This window comes from Aotus nancymaae, unplaced genomic scaffold, assembly GCF_030222135.1.
Source record: "Aotus nancymaae isolate 86718 unplaced genomic scaffold, 86718_ANA_hifiasm-v0.15.2.pri h1tg000067l, whole genome shotgun sequence".
In the NCBI taxonomy this organism is placed as follows: Eukaryota; Metazoa; Chordata; class Mammalia; order Primates; family Aotidae; genus Aotus; species Aotus nancymaae.
In genome coordinates, this window is record NW_026988482.1 from 8,090,962 (window position 1) to 8,118,600 (window position 27,639).

At 41.6% G+C, this 27,639-nt stretch overlaps 2 protein-coding genes and 4 non-coding genes across 11 annotated transcripts; 5 read left to right on the forward strand and 1 right to left on the reverse strand.

Moving 5' to 3' along the window:
• The first annotated feature begins 483 nt into the window (after positions 1 to 483).
• EIF4A2 (eukaryotic translation initiation factor 4A2) lies at positions 484 to 6,908 on the forward strand. 3 transcript variants are annotated; one of them, XR_001110333.3, is made up of 12 exons: positions 502 to 570; positions 1,362 to 1,410; positions 1,498 to 1,630; positions 1,911 to 2,050; positions 2,839 to 3,007; positions 3,109 to 3,218; positions 3,447 to 3,590; positions 4,110 to 4,247; positions 4,484 to 4,573; positions 4,798 to 4,877; positions 5,308 to 5,418; positions 6,134 to 6,223. XR_001110333.3 is itself a non-coding variant. In XM_012470839.2 (11 exons), the coding sequence occupies exons 1-11, from the start codon at positions 542 to 544 to the stop codon at positions 6,276 to 6,278; spliced, it is 1,224 nt and encodes a 407-aa protein (XP_012326262.1). In that variant the 5' UTR covers positions 484 to 541; the 3' UTR covers positions 6,279 to 6,908. The 3 variants fall into 3 exon arrangements, 2 of the variants coding, with proteins under 2 accessions (XP_012326262.1, XP_012326261.1); XM_012470839.2 differs by lacking the exon at positions 5,308 to 5,418 and having other exon boundaries at positions 484 to 570; positions 1,365 to 1,410; positions 6,134 to 6,908; XM_012470838.3 differs by lacking the exon at positions 5,308 to 5,418 and having other exon boundaries at positions 504 to 570; positions 6,134 to 6,908.
• LOC135270876 (small nucleolar RNA SNORD2) lies at positions 1,741 to 1,809 on the forward strand. Its single transcript, XR_010339034.1, has one exon. It is a non-coding gene; the product is annotated as a small nucleolar RNA SNORD2 (small nucleolar RNA).
• On the forward strand, positions 3,620 to 3,797 carry LOC135270873 (small nucleolar RNA SNORA81). The gene has a single exon (XR_010339031.1). It is a non-coding gene; the product is annotated as a small nucleolar RNA SNORA81 (small nucleolar RNA).
• Positions 4,288 to 4,420, forward strand: LOC135270917 (small nucleolar RNA SNORA63). The gene has a single exon (XR_010339064.1). It is a non-coding gene; the product is annotated as a small nucleolar RNA SNORA63 (small nucleolar RNA).
• LOC135270851 (small nucleolar RNA SNORA4) lies at positions 4,599 to 4,740 on the forward strand. Its single transcript, XR_010339011.1, has one exon. It is a non-coding gene; the product is annotated as a small nucleolar RNA SNORA4 (small nucleolar RNA).
• RFC4 (replication factor C subunit 4) lies at positions 6,728 to 26,750 on the reverse strand. Of its 4 annotated transcripts, none has more exons than XM_012470843.2 (11): positions 26,696 to 26,750; positions 24,285 to 24,427; positions 20,629 to 20,707; positions 16,504 to 16,583; positions 13,617 to 13,736; positions 10,648 to 10,791; positions 10,336 to 10,456; positions 9,252 to 9,377; positions 7,330 to 7,410; positions 7,144 to 7,257; positions 6,728 to 7,070 (listed from the first exon to the last, which is right to left on the reverse strand). In XM_012470843.2, exons 2-11 carry the CDS (start codon positions 24,413 to 24,415, stop codon positions 6,975 to 6,977), a joined length of 1,092 nt encoding a protein of 363 aa, XP_012326266.1. In that variant the 5' UTR covers positions 24,416 to 24,427; positions 26,696 to 26,750; the 3' UTR covers positions 6,728 to 6,974. The 4 variants fall into 4 exon arrangements, 3 of the variants coding, with proteins under 3 accessions (XP_012326266.1, XP_012326265.1, XP_012326264.1); XM_012470842.2 differs by having other exon boundaries at positions 26,578 to 26,725; XM_012470841.3 differs by having other exon boundaries at positions 26,494 to 26,725.
• Positions 26,751 to 27,639: the final 889 nt, after the last annotated feature.

Sequence of the window (27,639 nt, forward strand, 5' to 3'; positions counted from 1 at the left end):
CCAGGCAGGTCTTCGTTGTCAAATTAAACAGCGGTAGGAGCAAGCGGAATAAATGAATTCCCCTCCCGCACCCGAGCGCCGGCAGCCAGAAGAGAACCGGAACCCCTCGCCCGCGGGAAGCCCCGGTCGCCCGGCGAGCAGCGCCTCGGGCTTCCGCCTCCGGCTCCAGCTGGGCTCCTCTGGCCCGCCTCTGCGTCAGGGACGCGGAAACCCCGTAGGAGCAGGGCGGGCGGGGAGCGCGGTGTTTGAGCAACGCTGCAGCGATATTCTTCCGCCGCAAGGCAAAGAGTCCCAACCCAACTCTGGGCCCTAGAATTTCCAGCGACCCTGTAATATCTAGAAATACCACATTTGGATTTTCCTATCGACTTGCTTAGGATTTTATCCGAAGTAATGACCCCAGGATCACAATTTTGTGGCTGGTCGTAGCACGGTGAGAAAATTCCTCCGCGAGAAACGGGTTCCGGCCACGAGCCTATAAAAAACGGGTGGCGCGGCGGTGCTGTCTTTTCAGTCGGGCGCTGAGTGGGTTTATCGGATCATGTCTGGTGGCTCCGCGGATTATAACAGGTATGGCGCTCTGTTGGCGGTACCTGTCTGTAGTGAAGGTCATAGGGCGCCAAGGGAGGTGATAGTGGATGACAAGGAGACAAGAAACTAAAAATTCATGGACGCTTCCTTGGGGTACAGCACCCCTGTGCCCTTCGCGAAGCTTCCATGATGGGTAGGGCCCGGATTGTGGGGAGACAGGACGAGGGTGCGGAAACTGGCCAAAGGGCGTTTTTCTTCCCTAAGACATGACGAAATTTCAGCTGCTTCCTCTCTCAGTGTAGAGGACGGCAAACAAGCAGCAAAAAGTCGTGGCGCAGTCCTCGTTCGGTACAGTGTAACTAGGACCTGAACCTTTATTTTCGGTCAACCGCACGACTTGGGGGTCCTAGGCTTTAGTTGGCGGAGGGTTGGAGGCAGCGGTTTGCACTCGCCACCGCGCTGAGGCGACGGGACCGGACCGGCACTGGTGCCGCCGAACCGTTGGCATCGCCCTCGCCAGGCCGCTCCGCCCGCGTCAATCACCCGGCTTGCGCATTGTTGGGGGCGGAGCTCAGCGCGCGGAGCTCTCGCGAGACGCTCCGCCGCTGAAACGGGAGCGCCCTGCGCTCGAGCCTCGGGGGCTGCTTTCCCGGGCGGCCGCAGCCCCCAACCTTTAGAAGGGTGCGCAGTGTGATATTCGCTGTGCAGCGGCTGCTTTAGCTCGGGCACAGAAGGGTAACGTGCGGAGACGGGTTGCAAAGGGCTGTCCCTTTAAGATGCAGTTAAGGAGACTTGGAAGGGATGTTGTCTGACTGCAGTGTTATTGTCAGCAGAGAACATGGCGGCCCAGAGGGAATGGACCCCGATGGTGTCATCGAGGTAAGAAACGGTTTTGGATCTTGAAGCTTTGAAAAGGTGAGTGTGTTCATCTCATTTATGCGTGCATTATTTTGTTCTAACTTACAGAGCAACTGGAATGAGATTGTTGATAACTTTGATGATATGAATTTAAAGGAGTCTCTTCTTCGGGGCATCTATGCTTACGGTTTTGAGAAGCCTTCCGCTATTCAGCAGAGAGCTATTATTCCTTGTATTAAAGGTAAAAGAAACTCTTTGACATTTTTAGGAAATGAGTTTTTGTTCTACATAGATCTGAACCATGAAAGGGAAAGTAACCTCTGGGGGACTAGCACCTGTTTGTATTCCTTAAAGTGAAATGATGGCAATCATCTTTCGGGACTGACCTGAAATGAAGAGAATACTCATTGCTGATCACTTGATTATTTGGGCATAATTGATGTTCCAAATGGAATACATGGTGTGAAGTAGAAGTGACAATTTGATGTGGGATCGGTAAATATGTATCCTACTTTTTTTAGGGTATGATGTGATTGCTCAAGCTCAGTCAGGTACTGGCAAGACAGCCACATTTGCTATTTCCATCCTGCAACAGTTGGAGATTGAGTTCAAGGAGACCCAAGCACTAGTATTGGCCCCCACCAGAGAACTGGCTCAACAGGTATTGATAGTGTAGTTCAAAAAAACTGCTTGCGTGTTGCATAGGTTTCAGGTTTCACAACTGTGAAGAATTTAAAACTTAGTATAAATCGGTCCTACCAGATCCCTCCATTTAATTGTCCATGCATGCAGGGAGTTTTTGTTGAAAGTTTTAAAAGAACTGGGTATGCAGGTATGGTTTGTAGGGTTGTATACGAATAGATTGAGAATCCGAAGCTCTCTGGATGTACTAGATCTGTCCCCATTTTTTAAGTTTGAATGCAGTTGTGCAACATGAAAACTGCAGTGACATGTTACCATTTGACTGTCTCCGTAGTTTGTGATGCATCTGTTGCATGCTATGTTTTCAAAGCTCACTGCTATATTGGCTTTGAAGTAAACCTTCCTAATAAAGCTGTAGGCTTTATTGAGGTCAAGATTATGTAGGGCACAATACCCTCTGGGGAAGAAAAAAAATCAACATTTGCCCTAGCTGTAATTACAGAACATGTATTTCACTATGTATTCCTTCCTACACACAGTGAAGAGTAATGTAGGAAATGTTATTCTTGAATTGTCTAGCTGATGTGTGGGGCAACAGCATCCCAAGTCTGACAAGGCACAAGAAAGACATTAAGGGAATTTTACATTGAAGCAGTTAGGTCAGTCTGCATTTTAAGCTTGGAAGTAGATTTGTGCTGTGCATGCATAAAAGCTGTTGGCAGACCAGATTATATTTGCCATTATGCTTTAAAAATTAGTCATTGATCCTGGAATTCTGCAGGATAATAATTAAGCCTTGGTTTTTAGATTCAAAAGGTAATTCTGGCACTTGGAGACTATATGGGAGCAACTTGCCATGCCTGCATTGGTGGAACAAATGTTCGAAATGAAATGCAGAAGCTGCAGGCTGAAGCACCACATATTGTTGTTGGTACACCTGGGAGAGTGTTTGATATGTTAAACAGAAGATATCTTTGTAAGTATTGTCTTTAAATGTCTTTTTTAACTGTTACATAGTTGAAAAGTCATACTATCACTGAGTAGATCTAGAAATGACATACAGCTTTTTTCTAACAGCTCCAAAATGGATCAAAATGTTTGTTTTGGATGAAGCAGATGAAATGTTGAGTCGTGGGTTTAAGGATCAAATCTATGAGATTTTCCAAAAACTAAATACAAGTATTCAGGTAAGGATTACTTCACCCCTCTCTTAAAGGTAGAGATGTGGTTTAAAGCAGGTACTGGTAAATACATCTGACATGTTTTATTGTCGTTCCCCCTGCTTAAAGCACTTGATGCATAACTGTTTCTGTCTTAACTACATTCCATAGTAAGACAGAGATGCTTGGCTTCAAACATTTTTCTTTGGGTATTAATGTGTAAGTTGTGCTTCAACATAATTGTTTCTTTTTAAGGTTGTGTTGCTTTCTGCCACAATGCCAACTGATGTGTTGGAAGTGACCAAAAAATTCATGAGAGATCCCATTCGAATTCTGGTGAAAAAGGAAGAATTGACCCTTGAAGGAATCAAACAGTTTTATATTAATGTTGAGAGAGAGGTAACTGTCTGATTGTTGGATGTTATTTTACCTTCTTGTATAAGCACTGTGCTAAAATTGCAGATACTAGGACTATATCTTGGTTTTTGCAATAATGCTAGCAGAGTACACACAAGAAGAAAAGTAACAGCACTAGATTGTAAAGACTCGGGTGGACCTCTTTCTTAATGTCCAGTGTCCTTTGTCTTAAGATTTGGTGCAATAGCTCATTAGACCTACAGAATGAATTTAATTTCTTAAGTTTCTGTATTACGAGACTGGCTAATTTTGGTATTTTTAGTGGAGACAGGGTTTCACTGTTACCAGGGTGGTCTGGAACTTCCTGGGCTCAAGTGATCCACCTGCTTCCCAAAGTGCTGGGAGTTACAGGTATAAGCTACCATACCTGGGCCAGAGTGAATTTTTTTTTTTTTAAATATTGGGGAAGGGGACTCTTGGATTTGAACTGGGGCCAGAATGAATTTTTAACTGAAGAAAGTTGGAAACTAAATGACTGTTAACTTTCTCTTCTAAACATAGGAATGGAAGTTGGATACACTTTGTGACTTGTATGAGACACTGACCATTACGCAGGCTGTTATTTTTCTCAATACAAGGCGCAAGGTGGACTGGCTGACTGAGAAAATGCATGCTAGAGACTTCACAGTTTCTGCTCTGGTAAGAGGTTTTCTAAATTAAAATGTCTAGATTTCCACTAAAGCAGGATTTAGACTACAATATAGCTGTTAAGTGCTGTGTTGTCGTTCCCCCTGCTCAAAATAACGTTGTTTCTTAACTATACCTGTCTGCTATTCTCCTTGTAGCGGCCAGGGACGCTTGGTCTCATACATGTTAATTAGAATTAAATACTGACCTGACTGGTGATTCTTGAATTAAGGTGTATTAATTTGCAGCATGGTGACATGGACCAGAAGGAGAGAGATGTTATCATGAGGGAATTCCGATCAGGGTCAAGCCGTGTTCTGATAACTACTGACTTGTTGGTAAGTCTCAATGCTTTTTAAAAATCTACCAAAAGTTAACTTTGTTGGAGGGAAGGTTTATTAAGTAACCTTTACCAGCTTGGGCTATTTGGAAGAATAAAAGACCACACTCCACAGTGGGCTATACTACACTTATTATAGTTCGCTACTATTTTGTGGCCTACATTACGTCGGTGTCCAGTTTTTTGGATTATAATTTTTTAACATATGCCATTGTGTTTCAGGCTCGTGGGATTGATGTGCAACAAGTGTCTTTGGTTATAAATTATGATCTACCTACCAATCGTGAAAACTATATTCACAGGTGAGAAGCCTGCATCTTGGCTGTATTGAAAAAAACTTCGTTTTTCTAATGTGATTTGTATGAAAGGGTAACGCCAAATCAAGGAATAGATTGAGTAAAGTCAATAGTGTTGAGTAAGATGTTGTAATTAAATTTGTACTAGGGAAGGTCGAAGAGAACAAAGTGGGAAAACTTGTAAACATTGCCCAGATTGTGGACATAGGTTTCTTTTTTTTCCACAATTGTTGGTCTTAGCTTATGCTTGAGCTTTTAGTGATGTTCTTGTGTTCATGTGCTTTTTCTTGGTGATTTTTTCTATAGTTGGGATTTTCGTGGTGTCGCTTGATAGCAATTTGAGTGAACCCTGGTTTAGTTATAGTGGCTTTATCCCTAAATAAATTGAATTGTACTTTGTTATATGATGTAAAAAAAGACTTTTTAAAAAATACAGGAGTCGATAGCAGCAGTTGATGACGAGATGGCACTCAGAAACGGCGTTGACGTAATTTAGGACGTGGAATCATAAGCGAAACAGCACACTGTTTGAATAAAGAGCGAGTCGGTATTTATATTTGTTTTTCTTTTGTCATGATTATTTGATTATTTTAAGTTGTTCCAGCTAAGGCATTTTGTGTATTAGTATTTCTATTAGGGAACCTTTCTTACTAGGTGGTTTGTATTGTCTGGTTTGTAACCTGGAAGGTAGCTGTTTTGGAGGTTAAACACGTTTTGAGTAATTTGAGTTACAACGTGTGAAACTGAGCAAAAAAGCAGTGATAAGTTTGGGTTACCGTACCAAATAATTGTTTTCCCACTGGAAAAAAGTAAGTTTTAGAAAATAGTTAACCTTTGCAGCATTTGTTTACAGTTTACAGTTCCAGAGGTGCGTCGAAATGGATTACATAACTGCTCTTTGTTTTATTCCTGGTGTTTACATCTGTCCCAGGCTGACACCTGCTCTTGGCTGGCCCACTTTGGTATGGGCTTTAATTTCACTACCCCAAACACAATACTGTCATCTGCTTTATAATAATGCTCAAGATGCCTGATAAAATGTCATTTTGCAGCCAGACAAGCCTTGAATCCTTTTGGCACTAACTGCAAAGGAAGATTTTTTTCTCTAGATATTAGCAGCTAGTGCTCCAGTTAGAAGCACGAACTATAACCTTGATAAGTAAACAGCAGCTGATGGTTAACAAGTGGATCGTCATGTTCAGTAGTTTATAAATTACATGAGAAGTGACATTCTGACTGTTGTTTCTTTTTTTTTTACACAGAATTGGCAGAGGGGGTCGATTTGGGAGGAAAGGTGTGGCTATAAACTTTGTTACCGAAGAAGACAAGAGGATTCTTCGTGACATTGAGACTTTCTACAATACTACAGTGGAGGAGATGCCCATGAATGTGGCTGATCTTATTTAATTCCTGGGATGAGAGTTTTGGATGCAGTGCTCGCTGTTGCTGAATAGGCGATCACAACGTGCATTGTGCTTCTTTCTTTGGGATATTTGAATCTTGTCTCAATGCTCATAACGGATCAGAAATACAGATTTTGATAGCAAAGCGACATTAGTCGTGAGCTCTTGTGAGGAAAGTCATTGGCTTTATCCTCTTTAGAGTTAGACTGTTGGGGTGGGTATAAAAGATGGGGTCTGTAAAATCTTTCTTTCTTAGAAATTTATTTCCTAGTTCTGTAGAAATGGTTGTATTAGATGTTCTCTATCATTTAATAATATACTTGTGGACTAAAAGATATAAGTGCTGTATAAAATCAGCCAATTACGTTAAACTAGCATATCTGCCTTTATTGTGTTTGTCATTAGCCTGAGTAGAAAGGCCTTTAAAATTTTTTTAGAAAGCATTTGACTGCATTTTGTTTGGTATTGTATTTATTCAATAAAGTATTTAATTAGTGCTAAGTGTGAACTGGACCCTGTTGCTAAGCCCCAGCAAGCAATCATCCTAGGTAGGGTTTAATCCCCAGTAAAATTGCCATATTGCACATGTCTTAATGAAGTTTGAATGTTAAATAAATTGTATATTCACTTTAAAGGTGCTTTTGGTCATTTTATTTTTATAACCCCCATTTGCAAAAAAAATCCAGTATCTTATTCATTCTTAACAGTTCTGAGATAACTGCTGCATCACAGTTGCACAAAGGCTGATAAGTTGCAAATGTTCATCGGCACCATCTGCTAGGCATTTGTCAACTTCCTGCAAGAAAAACTCAAAATTAGCACCCTTCAGGTATAAATGTTTCATTGACATGTGCAAAGTACCTACTTACAGCAAGTTTTTCTGTAATAATGGACTTCTGTTTGTCAGATAAGTTATTTTCTACAACCACATCATGGAGTTGATCGACGAGCTGGGTTGCTGCATGACCCTCATCTATTAAGCCCTATAATTAAAAAAAAAATTTTGGAATAATCACTTAACACTCCTTTCCCCAAAGTTAGTAAGCTGACTTTACCTTGACCACAGCTTCTAGTTTGTCAAAAGAGCCACTCTGACAGGCAGCAAATACTCCATCGATTTTCTCAGCTGGTATTACCTAGGTAAGAATGTTAGGTAAGACTAGACAGACTGCCAGTTCGCCTCCCTGCCCCCAGTCCCTTCTGTTCCACACTTACAATACCTAGCTAATATCTTGATGATAATGCAAAGTTGGGAAGGCACTGGGAGAATGAAAAGGGAAGGCCAGAGTAACTCCAGTTACTAAGCAGCCAAGGTGATAACAGACAGCTAGCTGTGCTTTTAAAGCCGTATTGTGGCTGCTTTGTGAAATATATGAAACAATCTCCCAGGTTTGGGCACAAGTGGATTATTACAGCTTATTCTGGTCAGTGGATGAACATTTAAGTTTTACCCCAGTGACTATAATGATTCTTCAGAACAGTGACCAAGATCAGCCAAAGAGACTGATTGCTCTTTTCCCCTAGAAAGGGGAAGTGCCCTTTCTAAAATTTTCGCCAAGTAAAAATGCAACTAATGATACTGGTTTAAAAAATACAATATCCGAAAATTAAAGAGGATTACCATTAATCTTAAATTTTTTTTTTTTTTTTGAGACGGAGTTTCGCTCTTGTTACCCAGACTGGAGTGCAATGGCGCGATCTCGGCTCACTGCAACCTCCGCCTCCTGGGTTCAGGCAATTCTCCTGTCTCAGCCTCCTGAGTAGCTGGGATTACAGGCATGCGCCACCATGCCCAGCTAATTTTTTTTTTTTTGTTGACCGGGATGGTCTCGATCTCTTGACCTCATGATCCACCCGCCTCGGCCTCCCAAAGTGCTGGGATTACAGGTGTGAGCCACCACGCCCGGCCATTAATCTTAAATTTTTAAGTAGTAGTGATTCTGAGGTGAGTTTTGACATGGGTATCCAAAGACAGATGGAGTGTTACATTTTTTTTTTTTTTGAGATGGAGTTTTGCTCTTGTTACCCAGGCTGGAGTGCAATGGCGTGGTTTTGGCTCACTGCAACCTCCGCCTCCTGGGTTCAGGCAATTCTCCTGCCTCAGCCTCCTGAGTAGCTGGGATTACAGGCATGCAGCACCATGCCCAGCTAATTTTTTGTATTTTTAGTAGAAACGGGGTTTTACCATGTTGACCAGGATGGTCTTGATCTCTTGACCTCATGATCCACTCGCCTCAGCCTCCCAAAGTGCTGGGATCATAGGCGTGAGCCACCGCGCCCGGCTCCATTTTCTTTAATAAATGTTACTGTAAGTTGGATACGCCTTTTGTTTATATACAACTGGCAAAATAGTTTTCATGTATAAGAACAGGACATCTGCTAAAACTGATTTAACTGCCAAAGAAAAGCATCTCTTATAAAATCTAAAAACTGAAGGCCAGGCGCGGTGGCTCCCATCTCCTGTAATCTCAGCACTTTGGGAGGTTGAGTCGGGTGGGGGCAGATCACCTGAGGTCAGGAGTTCAAGACCAACCTGGTCAACATGGTGAAATGCCATCTCTACTAAAAACAGAAAAATTAGCCAGATGTGGTAGCAGGTACCTGTAATCCCAGCTACTTGGGAGGCTGAGGCAGCAGAATCACTTACACCCAGGAGGCGGAGGTTGCAGTGAGCTGGTATTGTGTCACTGCACTCAAGTCTGGGTGATAAAGCAAGACTCCATCTCAAAAAAAAAATAAAATAGAGGAACTGAAAGTGTCCGTTTCTTTCCTGAAATGTCTATTACATGCCTGACAATCTGAAAAGTCAGCGTTATCTCATCACCTGAAACACTCTGATACTCCCAGGCCGTTCCCTTATACTTCCTAGTGCAGTACTTGGCACATGTTAAACATTCAGTATTAGCTGGATGAAAATTTCCTAATTGTCACAAAAGAAGCCAACTAAAAAGAAATTCAGAATATCCAGTACTCTTACCCCAGCAATGTCTGTGATCACTTTCTCTGTGATCTCCTTTCCACCTGTTAATCGAGTAGCACTTTGAAGAAACGTAATGGCTTTTCTTAAGTCTCCTTCTGACACCTTAACAAGATAAGCTATTCCCTGAAGAGAAAAGAGTTGTTCTTAACCTATGAAGGTCAATTAAGGATTTATGACTTTAATTAAAAAATGTTTAATAGGGGCTGGGTGCTGTGGCTCACGCCTGTAATCCCAGCACTTTGAAAGGCCGAGGCAGGCGGATCATGAGGTCAGGAGCTCCAGACCATCCTGGCTAACGTGGTGAAACCCCGTCTCTACTAAAAATACAAAAGATTAGCTCAGCGTGGTGGCACACGCCTGTAGTCCCAGCTACTTGGGAGGCTGAAGCAGGAGAATCGCTTGAACCCGGGAGGTGGAGGATGCAGTGAGCCAAGATCACGCCACTGCACTCCAGCCTGGGCGACAGAGCAAGATTCTGTCTCAAAAAATAAAATGTTTAATAAAAGTGAAAACTCTATGTTTTAGTCTAGAGTTAATGAGAAAAAAAATTTCTGTTTTGGGAGCGAACATGATCAGTCCTACAAGGGCAGAAGTTATGGAGACATCAGCGCAATGGAAGAATAGAGATCTCTTGCTTCTGAAAGAAATTTGCAGAGATGAAAAAATGTTCTATATTCATCCCATTTTCTTGCTCACATAAAGCAAATTCAAATTATGTTTAAATTCTGTTATAATAAACAAGGGCCTTACGCTTCTGTCAATTTTAGGGAAGTACTGAAGTATTAGCTAGAAGACTAAAATCTGGTCATCACGCAGAGATTCATGTTGCAGAATTTGCATTGTATGTATGAAATCCACCTCAGCTGTGGGTCTCTGAAATATTAACAGAGAATTAACTTAAAAAGTAATAGAAAGGCTAAACCTTGTAATTCCTAGACATTTCAACTGTTGCTCCTTTAGCTTAAGTTTGTCTGAAGAACTGGCATCAGGACTGAGGCAACACACATTTAACTCAGGGCCTCTTTATATGCATTCATGGAAGGAATTAGGAAGCCTAATAATTGTAATAATTAGTAATTACCTCATCGCTAATTTTGACATTTTCCTTTTCAGCAATGTCTAGTAATCGCTCCTGTTGAATTTTATCTGACAGAGGCTTGAAGCGGAATTTTGAACATCTTGAGGTCAGGGGTTCAATTATTCTGTGGAAGATGAGAAAAACCAAGTTGGTGTCTAAAGAAAAATTTCCCCCAAAGAACTCATTTTTATCAAGAACAAATCACACTTTGATGGAGGAAAAATAATGTAGCCTTGAATAATTTAAATTTCTTTTCCCTAACTGGGTTATCAAAATAAGGCTGCCTAGCATCTATCTTCAGGGCAATATACATACCGACTGACATAGTTACAGATAAGACAGAATCGGGTGGTTTTAGACTCTTTCTCCATGGTACGTCTTAAAGCTGCCTGAGCAGCTGAGGTCATAGAATCTGCTTCATCCAGGATTACAATCTTAAAAGGTGGACATGGCTTCCCACTGATTCAGAGAAACATACAGGAGTTGAACATTAATATGTGCATTGGTTTTAACAGCTTTGTTGAAATATACACATATCACGCAATTCACCCATTTAAATCATACGATTCAGTGTTTTTCTCTATATTCATGAAGTTGTGCAACCATTACTACAATCTAATTTTAGAACATTTTATGTTCTAAAAAGAAACTCTGGACCTATTAAGAGTTACTCTTCCTCCCCCGATCTTTCCCAGCTCTAGGCAATCATTAGTTTACTTCGTCTCTATAGAACTGCCTATTCTGGACATTATATGAATGGAACCATATAATATTTGGTCTTCTGTGGCTTTCTTTCACTTAATAATTATTTTTTTAAAGAGATGGGGTTTTGCCATGTTGGCCAGGCTGGTTGGTCTCAAACTCCTGACCTCAGATGATCCACCCGTTATTGTCAAATACTATGGCAAATGGATATACCATATTTATTCATCTATTAATCAGTTGGACATCTGGGTTGTTTCCATGTTTTGCCTATTAGGAATAATGCTGCTATGAACTTTTTTTTTTTTTTTTTTTTAAAGATGGGGTTTCACCATGATGACCAGGCTGGTCTTGAACCCCTGACCTCAGGTGATCCACCCACCTCGGCCTCCCAAAGTGCTAGGATTACAGGCGTGAGCCACCGCACCCGGCCACATTTGCTTTTTTTTTTTTTTGAGATGGAGTCTCGCTCTATTGCCAGGCTGGAATGCAGTGCGATCCCAGTTTTCCAGTTTCAAGCAATTCTCCTGCCTCAGTCTCCCGAGTAGCTGGGACTACAGGCATGCACCACCATGCCAGGCTAATTTTTTGTACTTTTAATAGAGATGGGGTTTCATCCTGTTGGCCAGGATGGTCTCTATCTCTTGACCTCTTGATCCCCCTGCCTCGGCCTCCCAAAGTGTTGGGATTACAGGCCTGAGCCACAGCGCCCAGCCTGAACATTTGTTTACATGTTTTTGAGCAGGTGTATTTTCCAGTAGGCTGCACCATTTTACATTCCAACCAGCAATGTATGAGGCTTACCATTTCTCCACATCCTTGTCAATGCTTGTTATTTTCTGTATTTTTTATCACAGCCATCCTAGGGGGAGTTACATCGTATTTCATCGTGGTTTTGATTTTCATTTCCCAAATGGCTAATGATGTTGATGAGCATCTTCTAATGTGCTTATTAGACATGCATATATTCTTTGGAGAAATGTCTATGCAGATCCTTTGCCCATTTTTAATTGAGTTATTTGTTTTTATTACTGAGTTTTTAAAGTTCTTCATATGTTCTAGATGTAAGTACCTTTTTAGATATATGATTTGTAAATATTTTCTCCCATCTTGAAAGTTATTATGTTCTGTACATTGATTTTTTGTAATCTGCCATTAAAATTTTTCTCCCTTCATTGGAACCGAGTTATTGAATAGAGAAAAAAAAAAAAAAGAAAAAAAATTTTTCTCCCAACATAAGTGGCATTAACATAATTATATGAAAATTATATCAAGACACTTTGGGAGGCCGAGGTGGGTGGATCACGAGGTCAAGAGATCAAGACCATCCTGATCAACATGGTGAAACCCCGTCTCTACTAAAAATACAAAAAATTAGCTGGGCATGGTGGCGCATGCCTGTAATCCCAGCTACTCAGGAGGCTGAGATACGAGAATTGCCTGAACCCAGGAGATGGAGGTTGCAGTGAGCCGAAATCACGCCATTGCACTCCAGCCTGGGTAACAAGAGCAAAACTCCATCTCAAAAAAAAAAAAATAAAAAAAATTATATCAAGAAAACAGATTTCAAGTACTAATGGGAGAAGGGATCTCAGAGTCTTTTAGTCCACATCCCAGTCTTCATTTCACACAAAAGTAAATTAGGTACTAGAGAGGTTATGACTGACTGTACCATCAATTCAACATGGATATTAAAAATGAGTCATTCACAAATTTTGAAATGTACTCATGTCAAATTTATATACATGTCTAGGTACCACCAATGTAATCCTGGACCTCTGCCACCTAAGGAGTATAAGTAGTTGATTAAATCCCTGTTAACCTCAGGCAGGATAGTCCCTTTTTTTTTTTGAGATGGAGTTTCACTCTTGTTGCCCAGGCTGGAGGGCAATGGCACAATCTTGGCTCACCGCAACCTCTGCCTCTTGGGTTCAAGTGATTCTCCCTCCTCAGCCTCCCAAGTAGCTGGGATTACAGGCACGCGCCACCACACCCCGCTAATTTTGTATTTTTAGTAGAGACGGGGTTTCACCATGTTGGTCAGACTGGTCTTGAACTCCTGACCTCAGGTGATCTGCCCGCCTCGGCCTCCCAATGTGCTGGGATTATAGCCGTGAGCCACTGCGCCTGGCCTAATCTTATTTTAATTATTAATATCTTCTTTCACTCCAAATGTGTCACAGTTTGGGCAAGAACTTAGATGGTCATCCCAACTGTGAAATAAACAATGGAACTCAAGGTATCTGACAGAAGGAGGGGTATACTTTTTTCCCCAAGACAAGTGTAAAAATGAGGATTCTGATTATTAGGTACAGTTTCATACCAAACTATTGAATTCCATTAATAAATGTTCCTTAGACAAAAATCTCAGTAAAAACCTCTGACGGCTAAACAATTTAATTATTATAATAGAAAGTCATTTCTGGGCTTAAAAAATTTAGATAAAAATATGATCTAACATGAAAAGGGAGTTGACAATTTGGCAGAAATACTTGATCTTAACCAAAAGGCTGAAAAGTGATGGCAGAAATACATATTTAAAATAATACATGCTATGGAGAAGGGAGGGCAAATTTACTTACTCTGAACGACTTCCTGACACAGTTAACTGAGCAAAATTTTTCACTTTCTCTCGAACTACTTGTATCCCACGTTCATCAGATGCATTTAACTCAAGCACTCTTAATCGAAAAAGTTCAGGCCTATCTCAAAATGAAACAAATATGAAACATAGAGCATATAAGTAACCTAAGCGTAAATCACATTTTAACATTTGCACACTTTGAATATGTTTAAAATCCACCTAGTAAACAGTATGGATAGAAAGCACACAATCACTTTTGTATTCTCTCTTCTGCAGAGTGCTGCAGTTAACATTTTGGCTTTTTTCCATGCATTTAAAAAAATGTAGATATTACTACATAACATATAAAATGCCTTTTCTTTTTATGTTTTGGAGACAGGGTCTCGCTCTGCACCCAGGCTGGAGAATAGTGGCATGATCATGGCTCACTGAAGCCTTGAGCTCCTGGGCTCAAGTTATCCTCCCACCTTAGCTTCTCAACTAGCTGGGACTATAGGCACATGCCACCACATCTGGTTAATTTTTTTTTACTTTCTGTAGAGGCAGGGACTCACTATGTTGAACAGCCTGGTCTCAAGTGATCCTTTCACCTTGGCCTCCCAAAATGTTGGGATTACAGGTGTGAGGCACCACACCTGCCCCACATATGAAATTTTAAATCAATTTTCCACTTTGCATTTATAATAAGTATCTTGGCATATTATCAAAACCACTGTAAATGCCATTTTAATAGTCATATGATGCTCCATCCTATGACTGTACCATCATTTACTTGGCACTCTTCTATTGTTAGCATCTAGATAGTTTTAAATGTTATAATCTTAAATAATGTTACGATATAGCACATTTTAAATTATTTCCATAGGGTAGTTTGCTATAAGGAAACTTACTGGATTAAGGAAAATTAATAGATTAAAACATGAACAGTTTTTAAAAATCAGTTTTAATAAAAAGTAAAAGCATATACTATAAGTAATATATGCTTACTGTAGAGAAATCTGAGAAATCAAAATAAAATAAAAAAAACTGGCACACTGTCAAAGTACTGTTTTGAAACTTCCCTCTAGTATTTTACACACACACACACAAAGACACGCACAAACACAACTTTTAAATAAAAAAGCAAGAGTTGTGATTGAGTTTCATCTCTATTTTTCCTAATCAGCACGATATCCTAAGGATGCTTATGAACATAAACATTTACATGTATGTATTTTCTATTTTAAAACCACAATATTAAATATGAAATTCACTGTTAAAGTAAGTTCTTTAAAGACAAACATTATTGTATAAAGGATATAGAAAAAGTTACATAATCTGGACCGACTAAGTAATAAACAACTGCTAAGGCTGATCTGGACTGGTTCTATCTCACTGAGTTGTGGAATAATCAAAAAAGCTCTTTTATAACTTTACTGAGAATCAGAAGTTGCTGTCAAATAAAATATTAGGCGCACAGCAGCTTCTCCCTTTGTCTTTTACATTTTGACATAACCAATTATCCTTATACCTTTGGTGATTTCAGAAGCATCTATCTGTTTTCTTTTTTTTTGAGACAGAGTCTTGCTCTGTCACCCAGGCTGGAGTGCAGTGGCATGATCTGGATTCACCGCAACCTCTGCCTCCCAGGTTCAAGCGATTCTACTGCCTTAGCCTCCCGAGTAGCTGGGACTATAGACGCATGCCACCACACCCAGCTAAGTTTTATATTTTTAGTAGAGATGGGGTTTTGACACGTTGGCCAGGCTGGTCTCGAACTCCTGACCTCAGATGATCCACCCACCTCAGTCTCCCAAAGTGCTGAGATTACAGGCATGAGCCACTGTGCCCAGTCTATTTTCATATGTAGGATTTCAGGTATTTCCATTGGTTGTATGCCTGATATTAATTCTGGATAAACTCAAGAAGGCCTTTGATATGTGTGTGCATGTTTCATGTATATCAGGCCCGGCCCACTACACATCTTTTAACTCTAGGTAAAGGGCTCCTCTAAAATGGCTGGTTAAACCAAGATAGTCAGTCTAGGAAGAGGAACCTAAGAAGATGACTTGCAAGAAGATTTTCTGGTGTACCACGTACTCTGCTTACACTCAGGAGACCTGAGGGAAAAGCGCTGGCTTAGCCACTCCAGAGTCAGAGCCTAGGAAGTCCAGAGCAGAAGGGACTCAAGAATGGATGGTGTAAACAATACCATCAGATACAGCAGATTCTATCACATGGTCACACAGATGTGAACATAATCATTAAGAGGGTGAGGCTGGGTGTGGTGGCTCATGCCTGTAATCCCAGCACACTGGGAGGCCGAGGTCGGCAGATCATGAGGTCAAGAGATCGAGACCATCCTGGCCAACATGGTGAAACCCCGTCTCTACTAAAAGTACAAAAAATTAGCCGGGTGTGGTGGTGCGTTCCTGTAGTCCCAGCTGCTCGGAAGGCTGAGGCAGGAGAATCGCTTGAACCCAGGAGGTGAAGGTTGCAGTGAGCCGAGATTGCGACACTGCACTCCAGCCTGGCCAGAGCGAGACTCTGCCTCAAAGAAAAAAAAAAAAGAGGGTGATAAAAATATCAGCACAATTGGAGATTAAGTTGGGCCCTCTAGGCTCCAAAATTATAATGGAAAATTTAAAGGAAGTGATGGAAAAAATCATAGCTACCACTCGAACAAGATTCAGAATGGAGGTTACAAAAGATGCAGGCAAGCTGATTTCTTCAGGGGAGTGTCGGAGGAACAAAATGGGCTCATGGGATTTTTAAAATTCAGAATTAAAAAGAAAACAATCTTACAGAAAAACTCAATGTAAATTCTTAGAGGAAAAAAAGCAGTGTCAGAGAATTTTGGTGTCAAATCTTAAAAAAAAAGTAAAAAGAGATTGATTTCAACGTACCCAAAGAGTTCTCTAGCTGCTGCCAAAATAGTGGATGTTTTTCCAGTTCCAGGTGGCCCGTAAAACAAGAGATTAGGGAGCTGTAGAAATTAAATTTTAGTTTTTATAAATGGTATTCTAGCACAAACAGATAAAAAGGATGATTGAAAAAAATGTCTGTGGAATAAGGCAACTATAAAGATCTCTTAATATAACTGGTATCATAGTACTGACAGATCTAAATCCTGCTTTTTCATAGACTATCCCTTTTTTCCCAAAGTATCTTTTTAATCTTGTAGCTGAACTAATATTTATGCTTGCTCTATAGCTAATCCACTTAGAAATTTTCAAAGCTGGAATGAGAAACCTTTTATTTCTAAAGGGAATCTCAGTTTCCTATCCCACCTCTATACTCAATATTAGGTAAGATTTTATATTACATAAAATGTCAGCTGCTTCAAAGGGGAAGCAGACCAAAAGAGTAATGAGATTTGGCCAAAACTGAAGAAAAAGGACTAAAAAAGATACAATTAGGGCTCTGAATGAGCAGAAGTACCAAGAACAGAAATATTAACAAAAAATTATGTACTCTGTAAGGATGCTTGTATGTATCAGGGAGAATTCATTAGAAGAGGAAAGGATAAGATTAAATAACTAGCTACCTTTTTTCATAACATATCTAGCTAGTCTGGCTCCTATTAAGCAGGTAACTGATCTGTGGTGAAGATTAATGAGTGTCTTTATTAGAATTAATAAATTCTAATGAGCTCTGTTATGAAACCGTACATTCTTCAGTATGTCCTTTCATGTAAGGAAATCACTGTACACAGGAAACAAGGCATTAGAGTTTATTTGTTTCCACTCTTGCCTAACCCTCCCTCTTCCTGTCCATTCATTCTTCATCCAGATCAGACACCACTCTGCTTGCTACTTAAAACTATTCATTGGCTTTGCACTCCACTTAGAAAAACAAAACAAACAAAAAAAAAACACTCAGCTTTTTACCATGGCCTAAAGGACTTTCATGATCTGCCTACCACCTCTTTCACCTTCCAGGCTCCAGCTTACCAAGGCCTCTAACAACTTGGCACTTTTTGGCCTGAACATACGTTTTTCTCATGACCTGGAGTCTGATCCTCTTCTTTCTGCCTGACCAACTCCTAATGCATTACAAATCAGAAACCATTCAGTCTAAAGCAGGTCTCCTTTCTTATTCTCTCATTAGTCTTTGTTGCATTTTGCATTGGTTTATTGTTATTTATTTAACTGTGGGGTTTAATTGTGAAATGCCTGTCTACTTCATTAAAGACCAAGAACCTTATTTGTTCTATTACATCTGTATCCTAGCATCTACTATAGTAGTCAGTATTGGCCAAATGAAAGAATAAAGCTACACTCAGGCAAATAAGTTAATTAGAAGACTATTACTATTACATTCGTAACATATAGCTTAAGGTACAAACTATGAGGTTCGTAACTTAAAAACAAAACACAAAAAGCCAGCTAGCCTTCTTAGTAATTAAGGTCTATAACTATTATTTTGATCTGTGCATACCTTAACAATGTAACAATTCATCCAGGTAACTATTAGATACAATAATTTAAATTCTTGGAAACAGGGTAAAATTATTAAACCTTACATTACATACTAGTCTAATACATTTAGTATGTTTAAGAACTGTATGTGGAATACCAGTTCTTAAAATCAATTTATAAAAAAAAATCTTCTTATAATTCTTTAAAACCTTTCAAAGTAAATTGAATGAATTGTTTTCCTTTACTCTTTTGAATTAAAACAACTATTTCACCTCTTTACAAAACTTAGTCTGAAAAGATGCACAAAACATTAAACTGAAGTTCTTACTTCAGCCTCATAAATTAGAAGGCATAAAGTCAAGAACTAGATCTTAGGCTGGGCATGGTGGCTCACACCTGTAATCTCAGCATTTTAGGAGGCCAAAGCAGGCAGGTCACTCGAGGCCAGTTTGAGACCAGCCTGGCCAACATGGCGAAACACCATCTCTACTAAAAATACAAAAATGAGCTGGGTGTGGTAGTGCATGCCTGTAGTCCCAGCTACTCGGGAGGTGGAGGTTGGGAGGATCACTTGAGCCTAGGAGGCAGAGACTGCAGGGAGCTGAGATCAAGCCACTGCACTCCAGACTGGGAGACAGAGCAAAACTCTGTCTCAATTTAAAAAAAAAACAAAAAAAAAACTACATTTGCTGAAGATACTAGTAATTGAATTAGATATTTATTGTCCTGCAATATCAATTTAAAATCTGTGTAATTACTATGCAATTGCAATTGAAATGTATATACTGTTACCAAGATATGCAAGCAGAATATATAAAAAAATAAAATGGTATACAATTTATAACATTAAAAGGTATAAGAATATTTGTGTTATTTATTTTTTTATTACTTATTTATTTATTTTTGAGACCAGAGTCTCACTCTGTTACCCAGGCTGGAGTGCGGTGGTAAGATCTTGGCTCACTGCAACCTCTGCCTCTCAGGTTCTAGAGATTCTCTCGCTTTAGCCTCCTGGATAGCTGGGACTACAGGTGTGCACCAGCAAGCCTGGCTACTTTTTGTAATTTTTGGTAGAGATAGGGTTTCATCATGTTGACCAGGATGTTCTCGAACTCCTGACCTCAAGTGATCCTCCTATCTTGGCCTCCTGAAGCGCTGGGATTACAGGCGTGAGCCACCCTGCCCAGCCAAAAAGGTGTAAGAGTATACGAATCAAATCAAAACACATACTGGTAAAGAAAAAGATTCTAAATGGTTTTGTAAATTTAACTTCTTTGAAAATGTGTGCTGTAGTAGTAAAATTTCAGCAAGAGAATGATGGCAGCAAAACCCAAAAGAACCTCTAATTAAAAGCAGTCAGTTGAGGAAAAGGGAGCAAACCTTGAAAATAAAGCAAAAACCACATCACACTTCTCCACTTTGCTAAGCTGTTAAAGCACTTTGGGTATTCATCATAACACAACTTTAAGCTGCTAATTCTTCACATGGATTTATCTTACCTCAGAATAATTTACAATGCAAGTTATTCATGGATATTTTATTCCCCATATCACAGCAGAAGATAGTGCTATAAGCAGAATTCAAAGCTTGATTTTTTTTTGTATTATAGGTAAGTCCAAATCCTAAAATTGGGTAAGCAGTCAAACTTTTTTTTTTTTTTTTGAGACGGAGTTTCGCTCTTGTTACCCAGGCTGGAGTGCAATGGCGCGATCTCGGCTCACCGCAACCTCCGCCTCCTGGGTTCAGGCAATTCTCCTGCCTCAGCCTCCTGAGTAGCTGGGATTACAGGCACGCGCCACCATGCGCAGCTAATTTTTTTGTATTAGTAGAGACGGGGTTTCATAATGTTGACCAGGATGGTCTCGATCTCTTGACCTCGTGATCCACCCGCCTCGGCCTCCCAAAGTGCTGGGATTACAGGCTTGAGCCACCGCGCCCGGCCTTAGCAATCATACTTTAGAGGAATCTCTGGCTCTTCTTTATAGCACATATTACTATCTATAATTATTTTTTGGTTTACTTGTTTATTCTATCTTTCCCCACCAATAAAAACCCACGAAGCTGAGTGTGGTGGCTCATGCTTGTAATCCCAGCACTTTGGGAGGCTAAGGTAGACAGATCACGAGGTCAGGAGTTCCAGACCAGCCTGACCAACATGGTGAAACCCTGTCTCTACTAAAAATACAAAAAATTAGCCAGGCATGGTGGTGCACACCTGTAATCCCAGCTACTCAGGAGGCTGAGGCAGGAGAATCACTTGAACCCGGGAGGTGGAGGTTACAGGGAGCCAAGATTGCGCCACTGTACTCCAGCCTGGGTTGCAGAGCAAGACTTCATCTCAAAAAAAAAAAAACACAAAAAAAACCCATGAAAAAAGGGGCATAGTGTGTCTCGTTCAAAGACTTTTATTTGAATACTATGTAACAATCTTATGTAAGATTAAATAGGAGATGCTTAATACGTAGTTGAATCATTGTACAAACATTATCAAGGACCTACTGTGCATACAGCATGATATTTAATGAGGGCTAGAAGTTATAAAGGGAGGAAGAAGGTAAATAAGTTAAGTATTAAACATCCCAATGACATTAAACAGCATTTGCTACTCACATCGGCTCCTTCTAAAGACTTTTTTAGCACTGCAACCACTTCTTCCTGGAAAGCAACTTCATCCACACATTTTGGGCGACTTGTGGGGTGGGGAGGAGGAAAGATTTATTTAGTATATTATAGTAGCTACAGGAAAGTCTCAAGTGTTCCTCCTACTAAAATACCAATGACAATTCTCTTTTTTTCTTTTAATTTTTTTTTAATTTTTTTAAGACGGGGTTTCACCATGTTGGTCAGGCTGGTCTTGAACTCCCGACCTCAGGTGATCCGCCCGCCTTGGCCTCCAAAGTGCTTGGATTACAAGTGTGAGCCACCACGCCCGGCCCCAATGACAATTCTCAAACATCAGCAATCAAATGAGAAACTTTCTCATAATTGGAATAGGTAGAAACCCCATTTGTTTTTACCATTGAGTGAACACATTCTGAAAGAGTGAAATAATGTTTTACTTCCTGTCTGAATTGCTTATATCTGCTATACCCACAAAAATTAAGCAAAAGGATTTTATTTTACATACTACAAACACTAACTAAAAATTAAAGTGGGGCCAGGCGCTATGGCTCACACCTCTAATTCTAGTACTTTGGGAGGTCAAGGTGGGTGGATCACCTGAGGTCAGGAGTTCAAGACCAGCCTGACCAACATGAAGACACCCCATCTTTACTAAAAATTCAAAATTAGCTGGGCATGGTGGTGCATGCCTGTAATCCTAGCTACTTGGGAGGCTGAGGCAGGAGAATCTCTTGAACCCAGGAGGCGGAGGTTGCAGTGAGCTGAGATCGTGCCATTGCACTCCAGCCTGAGTAACAAGAGCGAAACTCTGTCTCAAAAAAAGAAAAAAAAAAAAATTAAAATGAACACTTTGCTTAGAAAGCATTATTATTGGCCAAACATGGCAGCTCATGCCTGTAATCCCAGCACTTTGGGAGGCCAAGGCAGTCAGATCACCTGAGATTAGGAGTTTGAGACCAGACTGGTGAACATGGTGAAACCCCATCCGTACTAAAAATTCAAAAAAAAAAAAAGTAGCCGGGCATGGTGGCACATGCCTGTAGTCCCAGCTACATGGAAGGCTGAGGCAGGAGAATCATTTGAACCCAGGAGGCAGAAGTTGCAGTGAGCCGAGATTGTGCCACTGCACTTCAGTCTGGGCGACAGAGCCAAACTGTCTCAAAAACAAAAAACAAACAAAAAAAAACCCATTATTATATTTTGACAAAATAAGATCATGAACCTAAGCTGAAAAGGGAAAACTATTTAGTAACCTTAGGATAGGTAACTATTTTGGTTAATGTAGTTACATATATACTTAGTATGTTATTAACTAGTTAATGCCAATTTTTTCCATAATCAAACTGCACAAAACAATGAAGACCTATTCATTTCATTGAGGGCTAACAAAAACAAGTTTAACCATTAGGAAGTATAATATTTTCATCTTACACCACTGATTTTTAAGAGAAGCTAGAACAAAGTTATACTCCCAACCCTAAGATTAGGCTTTGTGCTTAGTTAACTAATCAAAAATTCTTTGATCCATACTTTTTCTGATAAATCAAGTTAACACTAGGTAGGAATTACAATGTTTTTTCTAGTATATGTTATAAAGCAGGGTCTTATATTCAAATACCAGGGATTAAGCAGATAACAAGAGTGAGGAAGGCAGAGAATAAGGCAAGACATAGTAGGGACCATGGCAAACTGAGGAACACACGACCCTTCCAAAAGGAGAAGCAGTACACACGTCCATATAATTGCTGTCATGTGAGAACCTGTCTCCAGTGTTGCCTGATCTCCTGAGAAGCAGAAAATCCAGACCCTCCTCCAAATAATTTAATTTAAAAATCTAGATTTTCATGAGCTTTACTGGTGCCAAGCAAAACATATGAGGGAGCCAGGTGTGGTGGCTCACGCCTGCAATCCCAGCAGTTTGGGAGGCCGAGGAGGGCAGATCACCTGAGGTCAGAGTTGGGGACCAGCCTGATCAACATGGTAAAATCCCGTCTCTACTAAAAATACAAAAAAATTAGCCAAGCGTGGTGGCACATGCCTGTAGTTCCAGCTACTTGGGAGAATCACTTGAACCTGAGAAGCAGAGGTTGCTTGGCTGAGATCATGCCACTGCACTCCAGCCTAGGTGACAAAGCGAGGCTCCATCTCAAAAAAAAACCAACCAACCAAAAAACACACGTGGGGCCTTACTTGACCTACAAGCAATCGGTAAACCTTGGTAATAACTGAGGCTACATCCAACCAATGGTGACAATTACTTGTAGTAATATCACTTAGCTGACTGACAATTTTTATTTATTTATTTATTTGAGACAGTCTCTCTCTGTCACCCAGAATGTATTGCAGTGGCGTGATCTCAGCTCACTGCAGCCTCTGCCTGACTCCTAGATTCAAGTGATTCTTGTGCCTCAGCCTCCCCAGTAGCTGGGATTACAGGTACCTGCCAACATGCCTGGCTAAGTTTTGTTTTTTTAGTAGAGAGGGGTTTCACCATGTTGGGCAGGCTAGTCTGGAACTCCTGGCCTCAAGTGATCCTCCCACTTAGGCCTCCCAAATTGCTGGAATTACAGGATTACGGGCGTAAGCCACCGTGCCGGGTGCTGACTGACAATTTAAATGCCAATTCAAGTGTTGTTTGAACAAAAATGTATGAGCTAACCAAAACTCAATTTCCAGAACTGGGTGCAGTGGCTCATGCATGTAATCCCAGCACTTTGGGAGGCCGAGGCAGGTGGATCACTTGAGGTCAGGAGTTCGAGATCAGCCTGATCTATAGGTCGTCTCTACTAAAAATACACAAAATTAGCCAGGTATGGTGGTGGGTGCCTGTAATCCCAGCTACTCGGGAGGCTGAGGCAGGAGAATAGCTTGAACCCGGGAGGTGGAGGTTGCAGTGAGTTGAGATCACACCACTGCACTCCAGCCTAAGTGACAGAGTAAGACTCTATCTCAATAATAATAATAATAATAATAATAATTTTCACCTATTGTAATGAAAAGGGGGAACAGATTACATATTTGGATTTAAGTAGAACTCCTGACCAAGTATTCATAGACAGCTTACAGAAATTTTTGTTTTCTTCATTTGTGTACCCCAGCCCCTAAAATCTCTACTTGTAGAGATCTTAGTTAATCTCCAAAATAAGGGAATTAAACTAGATTATTCTCAGGTGACTTTAGTTCCAGGGTTCTATGACTTACATAACTGTGTAATTTTTTTTTTTTCAAAGACAACTTCTAAACAGAACAAAGCATTCCTCCATAAGTTAAAAAAAAAAAAAGTACCAGCCAGGCGAGGTGGCTCACGCCTGTAATACCAGCACTTTGGGAGGCTGAGATTGGTGGATCACCTGAGGTAGGGAGTTCGAGACCAGCCTGACCAACATGGAGAAACCCCATCTCTATTAAAAATACAAAATTAGCCGGACGTGGTGGCACATGCCTATAATCCCAGCTACTCAGGAGGCTGAGGCAGGAGAATTGCTTGAACCCAGGAGTTGGAGGTTGTGGTGAGCTGAGATCGCACCATTGCAATCCAGCCTAGGTGACAGAGCGAAATTCTGTCTTAAATAAAAAAGAAATGATCAGAACTGGTTAGAGAGATAATTTCTTAAGTATTTTAACAAAGACACAAGTGTTCTTACTATTTTTCCACCCAGGGAACAGGTTTGGCTTTCTTGTTCTCTCCACTACTTCCCGCAGTGGCAGCTACTCCTCGATCCTTGGTCAGCGGTGGTTTGGTACTGATAGATGTGCCTTTAAGAAATGCCTGCATGGTTACTTCACCCTGGTCAGGTGCAAGACAGAAACAAAAAAGCTTTTTTTGAAGCCATTATGAGAATCAGCACCACAGGAAAGGGGGGAAAATTATGAGAAAGTAAAGCCTGAAGGCTGGGCACGGTGGCTCAGCCTGTAATACAAGTACTTTGGGAGGCTGAGGCAGGTGGATCACTCAGGAGTTTGAGACCAGCCTGGCCAGCTACTTGGGAGGCTGAGGCAGGAGAATCACTTAACCCTGGAGGCAGAGGTTGCAGTGAGCCGAAATGGCGCCACTGCACTCTAGCCTGGGCAACAGAGGAAGACTTAGTCTCAAACAAACAAACAAACAAAAAAGGAGACACAGTACAGCCTGAAAGCACCCTTAGCCTGGTGCAAAGGTGTTCCTTAATAAAGGACATCACCCCATGACCTGCGCCACTCTGAATGTGCTGTACTGAGGTCTACAAGGACAGAAAAGCAGTCAAAGTCCTTAAGGAACTTAGAATCTATTTCTAGTGCAGGAGTTACAGAACAATGACCCTATGTCACAAAAATGTTTAATGAGTTTTCAATGCATTGCTAAATACGATGCTGCTAATGACCAAACCACATGGGCCTCCATGGTTTCCTTCATAGTCATGGGCCTAGCTTTAGCTCAGAGCCTGAAATGGACTCTTCCACAATTAAAGGTGCTGGGCTCATACCACAAATAAGAACCTTCACTCCTTTCCTTGGGCCAGAATTCACTCAAGGATCCCCTCCCCACAACTTTTTTTTTTTTTTTTTGAGACAGGGTCTCACTCTTTTGCCCAGGATGGAGTGCAGTGGTGCAATCATGGCTCCCTGCAGCCTTGACATCCCAGCCTCCTGTAATCTTCCCACTTCAGCCTCCCCAGTAGCTAGAAATACAGGTGCATACTACTGCCTACCCACCCCCCACAACAGGCTAATTTTTTAAATGTTTGATAGAGACAGGGTTTCACCATGTTGCCCAGGCTGATCTGGAACTCCTGGGCTCAAGTAATCCTCCTGCCCCGGCCTCCCGAAGTGCTGGGATTACAGGTGTGAGCCACCGTGCCTGGCCCTGGACCTGTTTTAAAGACAGTCAATGCCTACCTACCTTTAGAGACTTTCTGTGAGGAAGGGAAGGTGGGAGGGGGGAACTCTTGTTAAAATAGGAACAGCTGTTTTTCTGATAACACACTCGCTTAAAGATATTAAAAAGGCAGAAAGCATGAGGAATTTAAGAAATGAATACAAAATCCCACCCAGAAGGTAACTATTTCTAACATGCAGGTAAACATTCTTCCAGGCTGTTTTCAGGGATAAAAAGCATCATTAGCTTGCCTGAAAAATCCCCAGTAATTCTGTTTTTCACTGCTACATGCCCTGGTGCCTAGAACAGTGCCTGGTACATGGTAGATGCCCCATAATACTTGGTGAATGGGCCGGGCGCGGTGGCTCACGCCTGTAATCTCAGCACTTTGGGAGGCCGAGGCGGGTAGATCACACGGTCAGGACCGGCCAACATAATGAAACACTGTCTCTATTAAAATACAAAACAAAAACAAAAACAAAAACAAAAACAAAAACTAGCTGGGCGTGATGGCACGCGCCTGTAGTCCCAGCTAATCGGGTGGCTGAGACAGAGGTTGCAGTGTGCCAAGATCGCGCCACTGCACTCCAGCCTGGCGACAGAGCAAGACTCTGTCTCAAAAAAAAAAAAAAAAAATCGGTGAATGAATAATCATCTATAAGAGCCGGTTTCCTTTTCTGTTAAAGCAGCTAAGGCCTATTCCATAGGACAAGTGAGTTAAATAAAAGAATGTGTGCAAATATATAGTTCTGTGCTTGGCATATGGGGATATGCTCAATAAAATAAAACAAAATACAATAAATTTTTAATATCTGTAAACAGCCAAGGTTTTTATAAGGTTATTGGATTAGTCCATCCCTGCCTCGGGCTGTTAAATAGTAATACAGCCCTAAGCCGGGCTCTGCAAGACGCTGTCCGGAACCCCCATTTCACCCCCAAAGGGCGCGGCCAGGGCATGAAAGGGAGGCTAAGCTGGGGCCCCGAAGGAGGTGGCAGACCTCACAGGGGCATCAAGGGAAGGAGTAGGGAAGGCGAAGCGGGCTTGCAGTTCCTCCAGCCTGTCACCAGTTAGCCTAGCTTACCGAGCAGGTCACCGCCGCCGGCTCGTTCCTGAGGTTTCCGCGATATAAAAAGGACGAGATGGTCTCGAAGTCTTAATTCCGTCCCCTAATCTGAGAATAATGGGCCCAGGGGACTTACGATCACCGCTGTCCCCACAAGTCGCCTCAGTTCCCGCCACGGAACGGCGGGCGAAGGGCATGGCGGGAATACGCCGGCAGGACTACGTGGTCACGTCACACGTCACTTCCGGCCCCCGTGCGCACTGCCGGCAGAGTGAGAGGTGTGCACCTCTATGGTTTCATCTAAGCAGGTGATGAGCCAGACGGTCTTTCAGGGAGAACTGGACTGGAACACGCATGGCCTAGAAGGTGGAAATACAGTTTCGCCCTGTCCCGGTACATTACTCCCACTTGAGACGTCAGCGCGACGGGCTGCACGGGCACGGCCCCGGGGCCGCTTACCGGGCATGCTCAGCAACGAGTGTTGGGCGGCGGCGCGCGGGCCTCGGGAGCCCGCTCTCTTCGTAGGTGCGGGTCCCTGTCCTCCCTGTCCTGTTTCGCCGCAGAGCAGAACGCGTGTGCTTTAAGGGCAGAGACATCTGAAGAAGATGCCTTGCCTTGCCCTCTGGAGGGCACGTGGCTTATACTTCTAATAGTGTCTGCCTGTTGTAGCGAGGGAAGACCATGCAGCTGTGGGCATCTATTATAATTCCTGGGCCCGACTTAGGAATCTGCAAGTGCAGGCGTTCTATAAAAGTTAAAGGATTGAGAATCATGTTTAACCCCACCAAGGTTCATACATTGTGGACTCTCGGCAGGTGTCTAAAGGCCACGGCTTCTTTTTTTTTTTTTTTTTTTTGAGGCGGAGTCTTGCTGTCACCCAGGCTGGAGTGCAGTGGCGCGGTCTCGGCTCACCGCAGCTTCCGCCTCCCAGGTTCAAGCGATTCTCCTGCCTCCGCCTTCCGAGTAGCTGGGATTACAGGAATGCGCCACCACGCCCGGCTAATTTTTTTTTTTTTTTTTTTTTTTTTCAGTAGAGACGAGGTTTTACCATGTTGGTCAGGATGGTCTCGAACTCCTGAC

What these genes read in the sequence shown, in the direction of transcription:
- RFC4 (XM_012470843.2), bottom strand. Translation starts at nt 24,415, where the DNA reads ATGCAGGCATTTCTTAAAGGCACATCTATCAGTACCAAACCACCGCTG. An exon ending in GCAGCTAGAGAACTCTTTGG is followed by an intron (nt 13,737 to 16,503) that starts GTACGTTGAAAT and finishes ATTTTGAGATAG; the next exon opens with GCCTGAACTTTTTCGATTAA. An exon ending in ATCTGTAACTATGTCAGTCG is followed by an intron (nt 10,457 to 10,647) that starts GTATGTATATTG and finishes CATCTTCCACAG; the next exon opens with AATAATTGAACCCCTGACCT.
- EIF4A2 (XM_012470838.3), top strand. Translation starts at nt 542, where the DNA reads ATGTCTGGTGGCTCCGCGGATTATAACAG. An exon ending in GGCTCCGCGGATTATAACAG is followed by an intron (nt 571 to 1,361) that starts GTATGGCGCTCT and finishes TGTTATTGTCAG; the next exon opens with CAGAGAACATGGCGGCCCAG. An exon ending in CCAGAGAACTGGCTCAACAG is followed by an intron (nt 2,051 to 2,838) that starts GTATTGATAGTG and finishes CTTGGTTTTTAG; the next exon opens with ATTCAAAAGGTAATTCTGGC.